The 9,392-nt window shown below is 43.9% G+C and overlaps 1 protein-coding gene across 6 annotated transcripts in view; it reads left to right on the top strand.

Moving 5' to 3' along the window:
- Positions 1-2,641: 2,641 nt before the first annotated feature.
- The window catches only part of PIGG (phosphatidylinositol glycan anchor biosynthesis class G), an 83,432-nt gene continuing 76,681 nt past the window's right edge, over positions 2,642-9,392 (top strand). For 5 of the 6 annotated variants that reach the window (XR_003538277.1, XM_027708188.1, XM_027708187.1 and 2 more), the window contains exons 1-4: positions 2,642-2,890; positions 6,175-6,380; positions 7,347-7,556; positions 9,033-9,221. Coding sequence is in view for 5 of the 6 variants with exons in the window: in XM_027708188.1 (XP_027563989.1) it covers positions 2,731-2,890; positions 6,175-6,380; positions 7,347-7,556; positions 9,033-9,221 (765 nt within the window). In the remaining variant the exon portion in view is untranslated. The remainder of the gene's footprint in view (positions 2,891-6,174; positions 6,381-7,346; positions 7,557-9,032; positions 9,222-9,392) is intronic. The other variant, XM_027708186.1, reaches the window with a different exon arrangement.

Genomic DNA, 9,392 nt, shown 5'->3' with positions numbered 1-9,392 from the left:
CATGCTTCTGGAAAGAAACAAGTGAACAGCATCTGCAAAAATGCAATTTCTTCTTAACATAACGGCTTTGGATCTTCTTAGGAAATGAAAACATTAGAATTAGTCTGAGTAGAAGCATAATGCATAAAGAGTGACCAGAAAAAGCACTTAGGAAGCCTAAAAGTATCACAGTGCTCAGGGATCTATTACCCAGTTTTCCATGTAAACAGCACGAACCCACAGGACAAAAGGCTCCTTGATTTTTTCTCTATGCTTGGAGGCCATAGGAAAGGCCAAAAGGAATATGAAGTTACACAAAGCTTTTATCCCAAACCCACTCACAGATGCCTCTCACATCAGGACAACTCTGCCTCGTGACAGCTGTTGCAAAGTATGGAGAGCTGGCCAGCAAAAGCTGGCAGTAAAACCACAGACTGACAAACTCCAGCCAGAAGACATTTTTAAAAGCATGGTACAATGTATTTGGCCTGCCTTTACACAAAACAGTGCTTAGACCTGGGGTCCATCCAGGTTGTCTTCAGACTATTTTTCTGCTGAAAGATAGTGTTAGTGATGGTAAACTGTTGCTCTGCACAGAATTCTAGCAGAAGGCGATCATTATCGTTGCAGTTTCCAACACCATGCTTGCCATACTTCTCCATCAACCTGCACCTCAGGAAGTCCTTCATCATCCCCACATCACCATCAGCCAATCAGAACTCAAATCAGTCCAGCAGTTAATTCCCTGGGCAGCCTCATCTCCTCGGATGATAAGATTGACGGGGAGATAGACAACAGGTTAGCGAAGGTATATAGTGCTTTTGGAAAACTCCATAAAAGAGTCTGGCGAAATAAACACTTGAAGAAAAGTACCAAGATCAGTGTTTACAGAGCCATAGTGCTGTCTACTCTCTTATACGGATCTGAATCATGGGTCATCTACCGCCACCACCTGCGTCTCCTGGAACGCTTCCATCAACGCTGCCTCCGTACAATCCTAAACATCCACTGGTCAGATTATGTGACCAATACATCTGTTCTAGAACAAGCAGCAATCACAAGTATTGAGGCCGTGTTGCTGAGAACACAGCTGCGTTGGGCAGGGCACATCTCAAGGATGAAGGACCAACCACCGCCTCCCTAAGATCCTGCTTTATGGTGAACTTGCTACCGGCTGCCGCAAGAGAGGAGCCCCGAAGAAAAGATACAAGGACTCCCTGAAACAACATCTCAGCCTTGGCCACATTGATCACCATAACTGGTCTACTCTGGCCTCCAATCGGGAGGCCTGGAGACACACCATCTATAATGCTGCTGATGCTTTTGAGAAAGCACGCAGGATCACCCTTCAGGAGAAAAGACAACGCAGAAAGAATCGAGCCTTGCAGAATATACCAGCTAAGGAGTCTTTCTGCTGTGCCTTTTGCAACTGGACTTGCCTTTCTCGTATTGGCCTTTTTAGCCACCAACGCGCTTGCAACAAACGTGGGTAGAGCCCTTCCCAAATCTTCGTCGCGAAGCCTAGCCATGATGACACAAAACAGGTAACACTTAGTGCTGAGGCAAAAGGCCCAGCAGGAAAAACGCTCTGGAGTCGCTTGTAGTGTCACATCAACACACACAATTGTGGGTGAAGGCTGCAAACTGTGGCAGTGCAGCTTCGTCCCGGGACTGACCCCAGCCAGCCCAGTCCAGGTGTAAATGTGAGCGCAGCCTTGGGGTACTGCACTTGTGGGATCAGGGAAAACGTGCCACTCACAGGTAATGCTAAGGACTTGTCACGTATGCTGCAGAAACACCTACCACACCTTGCTGGTGGAATGGTGGGCCATACAAGAACTGCCCCAGTAGAGATGAGAAGCAGTTTTGTTTGGAAGAACGAAATTCTGAGGCTATCTTCTTAAATCCATGAGCATAGTGAGACCAGTATAAACTGCTTCACTTTGCAGAGTGTCTTCAGTTTCTTCTTTCAGAAAATTAAACCTTTAAAACTTATTTCTCCCCATTTGTTTGCCACGACCCACCTGCTCCAGTTTGTTTCCATTCCAATGGAAAGACTGAAAGGTTATCACTACTCAGTTGTATTGAGAAATGTGTGCGTGTGTGGAGAGGAAAGGTTCTGCTTTGCCAAACACCTGCAACAGTCCCCGGCTTGGACTCCTTCCTCACCTGCCATGCTCTCCTTGTGGCAACATTACATAAAGTCTCCTTTTACCTCCCGCTCCAGCGGCTCCTTCTCCGCTGGGGAACGCGGGGCCGGACCGCGGGGTGGGATGGCGGGGTGTGACGCGGGGGTGGGTCGCAGGGGTAGGAGAGCAGGGGTGAGACGGAGGAGTGGGACGCAGGCGGGGGGGGGGCGGGATGCGGGACGCGGGTCTGAGATGCGGGGGCAGGATGCGGGATGCGGGATGCGGGATGCGGGATGCGGGATGCGGGATGCGGGATGCGGGATGCGGGTGCGGGACGCGGGATGCCGGTTCCGGAGCCGCGCTCGCTGCTGAGGGGGCGGTGCGCGGGGCTACACTTCCGGCCCGGCGTTGCCGCCTCTCGCCCGCGAAGGGACGGGGTCGCCGCTGGCCAATAGCGGGGCTCGGCGGGCGCGCGCGGTGGTCGCTGGTTGGTCGGTGCGGGTCGGGGGCGGGGCTCGGCGGCAGGGCCGGACCGCCGGCGGGACCGCCCCTCAGAGCCGGCGCAGCGCCGTCCGGGACGGGTCGGGGCTGGTGCCGGTACCGCCACCGGGACCGTACCAGGATGCGGCTGCGCTCGGGGGTGTTCGCCTCCTCCTGCCTCCTCGTGCAGGCCCTGGGCGTCGCGCTGTTCCTCCGCGGTTTCTTCCCGGTACCCGTCAGGTCTCTGCCCCGCAGAGAGGCCCGTGCGGACCCTCCCGCCGAGCCGGCCCCGCCCGGCCCAGGTAACGCGAGCAGCCGCCCAGCGCGCCCTCTCCCTCGGTGCCGCGGGACACCTTTCTGGAGACGCCTTCGTGCTTCCAGAACTGCTTCCGGAGTAGTTTAGAACTTAGCTGGTCTCCATGTAGTTGTCGATTACTGCCAGCAGCATCTGCTCACGGTGGCAAAAAGCCTCCAGCGTCAGCTGTCACGTCTCTGGAAGATTTTCCTGTCTTTTATTCCCCGTTCCCTGACGCTGATGTTGCCGTCATACCCCTCCTGTTTAATGGCAAGTTTGCATTAAATTATGCCGTCTCAGTTAAAACCCCTGAGTTAACTCGCTGGTTGTGTTGTGCCCAAGAACCATCGTGTCTGTGATGCTTCTGTGGTGTGTGAGCGTCTTAACGCCACCTCGTTGGGATTTTAGCACCTCAGTAGTGACAAAGTGACTGTAGCAATGCGGGTTGCAACGTGCACAGTATTGCTGTCCATTATTATTTATGTGAAATCACCGTCTTTACAGGTCCTGCTCTATTCTGTAGCTGAATTGGCGAAACCAAAGTTTTCAAGCATCTTTATAATGGGAGTCAGTAGAGGACATGTTGATAATATAACTTTCTTATATGTTCAGTCTCAAGTTGCATTTAAGTAATGCGAAGAAGAGGACTATGTACTTGAAGGAGTGTTCCTCACCAGTGTTTGGAGCTTGTAGGGTGAAACTTCAGGTTCAGTGGGCAGCTGAATGGAGTAGGAGTTATTTTGCTCGTACAAAGCTCTTGCTCAGGACGTCTACTTAGTAACTTTGTGGAACAGGACTGTACCTGCCAAACTGGGTCTTCAGCTGCTTGTTATTTGTTGTTATTCTTCTAAAATGTGTGACTTTTTTTTACAGAATCACAATATATTCTGAGTTGGAAGGGACCCACAAAGATCATCGGGTCGTTACTTAAATTGTGAGACACAGTGGAGGGAAGAGAAGGTTGTGTAATTTCGAATGTGATGTGCTGATACCAATTAAGCAGGAACAATGAAAGAATCTAATCTGGTAACAGACCTGAGTGGATTCTGCTGGATGGCAGGTTGCTTTTTAGCCAGAGTTTACCAAGACTGCCAGAGATGTTTGATAGGCTGCTGTGAGTGAAATGTTGCATTCACGTGTGATTATTGGCTGGAGACTGATGCAGAGGGAGACTGCTTGGGTGGGATGGAGACGTCAGATAACTGGGTTTTGGGAGGACTGATTTGTGTTGAAGTGTGTTAGTGTGCACCACAGGGCTCTACAGGCAGTTTAAATTTAGGTGTGTCACTGGTAGTCCCAGATGTAGTAGGCAAAAATGGAGTGACAGTGGAAGAGCACTTTCTTTCTGTAGTTCTTGGGTTATGATTTGCTTGCACAGTGATCTCTTGGTCTGGACAATAAGCTCTAAAGGCAAGGTGTTGCTTACTACACACATGATGCAGAAGGCTTTCAACCTGCTTTAGGTCTATTCAGGAAAGATTATTTCCCCAGTGCTACTGTATTTCCTGCTTGTTTCCTTTGTGAGTCCTGACTGCCATTGACTCCATGCTGTCTTGCCTGTGGGATGACTGTAATAGTGAATCCTTGCAGCACATCATTGTAGGAAGTTTTTGATAGAGAACCTGTGGTTTTCTTCACTGCTTGCAGAAGTTCAGCTCCATTTAAAGTAACTGTTCTCTAAGTAAGTAACCCTAAATAAGCACGCCACATGCCAAGACTTGCACCATGTGTTGTTTTCACTGTCTTGCAATAAGTATTTTCAGATAGCTTGTGACTCAAAATTTATTTGAACTTCTCAATACTTTGACTTACTGATAAATTACACTGCAGGAGGAACTTAGGAGTAGGGTATATATGTTTATGATCTGATCATTTTTGGTGTCCAGGAAACTTTCTTTCACTAAGCAGGTGGATAGGAGTAAATTATGAGAAAGATTTTACCGACAGTACATCCAGTGGTGCCTTCTTGTTTTTCATGGAGAGCCGAAGCATGCCTTTTAGTTGATAATTCAAGTCCTGTTAAATCAAAATTATCAGTTTAATTAGGGTTACTGGTAGTTAGCGTTTTGTTGTTTTTGAGATTTCCTTCTTCCCCCTGCTATGCCCTCCTCCATCATTTCCTGATCTGTAAAAATCACTAGCAGCAACAAGTCTGTGAATGTCAGTTTATTGATGCTTATTTATGTACTCCAAAACACAGTTTCTGAGGGTTTTTTTTTTGGTTGTTTTTTTTTTTTGAGTTTCTTGTGTTAGACGCATCGCTATCTGTGACCTTTCCAAATTGTCAACCGCTTAGGCAGAAACAAACTTTATTCTAAAGGAGTGTAGAAACCCCAGCTTTATGTAATGCATGTGCTGAGAAGTCGATTAAACACAATCTTGTCTGAATAGAGGTCTGTGGGTAGGATGCATTCTGCTTCCATTTTGCCCTTCTGTGTTTTTTCCTGGTAAAGAAATGAGACTTGTAGAGGGTGAGCCAAGAGCTTAATGTCACCATGTGGACCAAACTCAATGCAGATCAAGAGTTGCTGCAGCCAGAATTAAGGCTGTGCAAGAGAAGGGTGGCCCTGAAGGCAGGACATTGCCTATTGCTTGATGCACAGCATTTTGCTGTGCCTGCCCATGTACCTTGTTCTGGAAATTCTGGAATTGGATTTTGGCTGAACTAACCTGGCATTCAATCTTCTTCTGCCTTGAAGGCAGCAAGTGTGCACAGATCTTTTACCTTCAAGTTTCAGAAAAATTGTCTATGTCTTTGTAATTTTCCTGCTGTCTCATGGTTTTTTTTGTAATTTTCCTGTTATCTTATGGTGAGATTTGATTAAGAGGCCTTACTTATGTTCTGATGTGCAAAATTGTACGTTAGTACAAGTGAATGCAGCATCTTTTTTCTAACAAAAGTCTGTCAGATATATGTAGTTCAGCTTTAATGAATTAACAAGAGAGAAAGCAGCAGCTACCCCTTCTTATTGCTTTGAACGTTCTCCATTTCAAAGCTTTTCCTCAATTTTCCCAATTTCACATCACACATTCCATTCACCTTTTGTTTTACTTCCTAGATGCTGTATTGGAGTTGCAGTTGTGTTATTCCTGTGCTGGATGGCCTGAAAATCCAGCGTCCTCTGAATACTTCTCACACTGGCCATTGTTTGCAATTTCTCATTTCCAAATGTAAAAATAATAAAGGAGCTGAAAGCACTAATTTCTGTGGTGAAGTTGTCCTTTTAACTTCTGCCTAGTCTTTGGTAAAATTTGTTAATGACTTTTGTGTACCCTGTTTTTGTTGCTTAGGAATGGTTTCCAACTGGACCAAGATTCCTGCACCGCTTTTCAATAAAGTTGTCATTGTGCTGATAGATGCTTTGAGGGATGACTTTGTGTTTGGATCCAAAGGGAAACAGTTCATGCCATATACTACGCAAGTTGTTGAAAAAGGGACTTCCTACAGCTTCATTGCTGAAGCGAAGCCACCTACTGTGACTATGCCTCGAATTAAGGTAAATGTTTTTTTTTTTTCCCATTTCATTTGAGAAAGTTTTGAAGTGTTTGTTTTGTATGCTTGGAGTTGGCATGAAGGACAGGTTTTTTGTGTTAGGGCAATCTGTGGCTGAATCTCTCTTTGCTGTAGGAGTGCATGTGATAGAGTCCTGATTTGCCATGGCCCAGAGGTTAAGGCCCTAGTGCATAATCTCTTTATTTGCAGTCATGGGAAGGCCAGTAGCCTCTCAGTTGTCAAGTTTTCCACTTCTATCCAAGAACATTTTTATTGGTATTTCTCTGTGTTCTTGTAACTTGGATAGAAAATCCAGTTTAGTATTAAATTGTTTTGTCATGTTTTTGAAGAGCTTAAAAAGGAAACTGTGCGAAGTTCCATGTAACTAAAAGATTAATTGTGGCGGTATCATCAAAATACTTAATCATCCAGGCTTGTTAGTGATGGATCTGAATGACACCTCTGCATTGAAGAAGCTGGGGCAGTGATCTTTGTAGGTCAACTAGAAGGCCAGTGAGAGAGTGAGGGGGAGACAGTCTGGTAACTATTCATAGGTGGACTTAATTTCATTTCCTGGAAGTTTCTTATTTAGTGTTTCAAATGTACTATCATTGTGAATGTTGAGTCAGTTTATAGACCTTCTAAACTATCTTTTTGGTGATTTAATGACTAGTAAATGAAACAAATTTCAACTAAGTCATACAAAGTCATTTTGCTGTCCACTAGTTAAGGCAATATTATTTTTACCTTTTGTAAAGCAATCTTTATCTCTCACATCAACTAGAACTGTATTTTGGCAGGTGAGCTTATGTGTCAGGGCAGCTTGTGTTCTTTTACTTTGTTATGTTTCTTTACTTAAGTATAATTTGCCTGCCATCTGGTTTATTGCTTCCTCCTGCTTACACTGCTACTGTCTTCTGAGCCCTGGAAGCTTCTTGTTTAATGTTGTCTCTTTTCTTGTTGCATGTAGGCTTTGATGACAGGTAGCATACCTGGTTTCATTGATGTTGTTGTGAACCTCAATTCTCCAGCTCTGTTGGACGACAATCTGATATGGCAGGCAAAAGCAGCTGGGAAAAGAATAATCTTTTATGGTGATGATACATGGGTTAAATTGTTCCCAAAGCACTTCATGGAATATGATGGAACTACATCGTTTTTTGTGTCAGACTTTACAGAGGTGAGAGGCTTTGTATGATCCCAAGGTAAATAAGTGAATACAAACACACAGTGGCAACTTGTAAGAGTGAATGAGTAAAGCTATCCTTGTTCTGAAATATACACCTGGCAATTGAATAGAAATTGGTTTTACATGTGTGGTTGGTACGGGCACTGTGGACTAAGCATTTCAGTCCTTCGTGCATATGCTGTGGGAAGTGTTTGAATGATGCAGTTACTGTATAACTTTCCTAAATGTACGATTTCCTTGCAAAACTTCTTGTGGTAGGAAGTTAGACCAGTTGCTTTGTTTAAAAATTCCACTATCCACGTTTCCAGTTTGCTATCATGTTTATATTAGTTAATGCCGTCTTTAAGCGGCCAATTAATAGATTATCTTGGTCTTCTAGAGGCATACTTTTGTAGTATTGCATCACTTTTGTAATTGCAATAGGAGTAGTGTTTCATTATGTTATCAAAGAAGGAGCATAGAAAGTAAATGAAACAAATAGTGAAAATTCTCACTCTGGACTCGAAGAGTAAATGCTTTGGCAATTTTAGTTCATTTTTGAACCTTTATGGTTTGTTAAACCTCAGGCTGTTGACCCACTGCTACTGACATATTTTATTAACATGTGTAATGCAGTTAGAAAGGTCTAAATGGATTGGAAGACACTTCTAACTGGTTACACTAGTAAGACTTGCAAAAGCTTCAACATGCAGTGGAAAAATGCAAGTATGCTGTTGGATCTGTGATTATGTAACTCTCAAACTCTTTAGACAGTCTTTATCTGTCTGAATATAGTCCCTTAAACACACAGCTTTTTATAGATTTTTTTGGTAGTTATATCTAGAGTCAACAAAGTGATGTTGCATGTGAAATATTATAAGAATTTTTAATATCCAGGGAGAAAATATGCAACTAAAAATGCATTGTCAACCTAAGCAGGAAAACAGGTAAGTTAGGCACCAAATAGCACTTTTCAAATAATTTTACTTTCTTGCTATGTTACCAATTCTTTCACTCGCAGTAAGTACAACCTTTTTGTGTTTGCCTAGCAAAAACTGATTTGAAAAAGCAAGTGTGGGTTTTTTGCCCTTCTGTGATTCCAAGCACTAAACAGAGGCTTTTCCCTGTGCTTATGATACTTTATGTACTTGATAATTCGTGAAGTGAGAGATCAGGAGTGTGAAGGATGAAAGTGGTTTAAGTTTTTGTGGAAGCTTGGCAACCCGTTTGCCTTGTTTGTATGTAATCTGATGCATCGTGACCAGAAACAAGTAAATGGGGTGAAGAATCTCTTTCGTAAGAGAAATGTATTTCACTGCCTGACATTGAACTAATTGGTCTGATTTTTTTTCTCTCATTAACATTGCGAGTGACTGTAATTCTCATCAACTTCTGCAGAATTTTCATGGGTAGTGCGATCTATTTTTTCCATGTTTTTTACAAGAGAGAAGTTATTTTTACCTTTTAATTGTATTCCTTTTCTTTGAGGTTGATGATAATGTTACCAGGCATTTGGATAGAGTGTTAAAGAGAGAAGACTGGGATATCCTAATACTACATTACCTGGGATTGGACCATATTGGACATATTAGTGGACCAAACAGCCCATTAGTGGGACCAAAACTTCGTGAAATGGATAACATACTGAAGAAGATTCATATTTCTCTTCTTTCAAAGGTAATATAGCTTCCTCTTGGATCAGTGTCTGTTAGTTGTGGACTGACATTAAAATGCTCGCTGGTTGTGGATGGTAGCTCGTTTATTCCTGGACTAAAGTGGGTATTCTTCAGTTCTTTTCCTTCCCTTCCCAGGACATTCCCTAGTTAACAGCACAGTGTAGTGTTTTTA

Source organism: Neopelma chrysocephalum, unplaced genomic scaffold, assembly GCF_003984885.1.
Source record: "Neopelma chrysocephalum unplaced genomic scaffold, ASM398488v2 Primary Assembly neopelma1_95715, whole genome shotgun sequence".
In the NCBI taxonomy this organism is placed as follows: Eukaryota; Metazoa; Chordata; class Aves; order Passeriformes; family Pipridae; genus Neopelma; species Neopelma chrysocephalum.
This window is presented reverse-complemented; position numbering and strand designations above follow the sequence as displayed.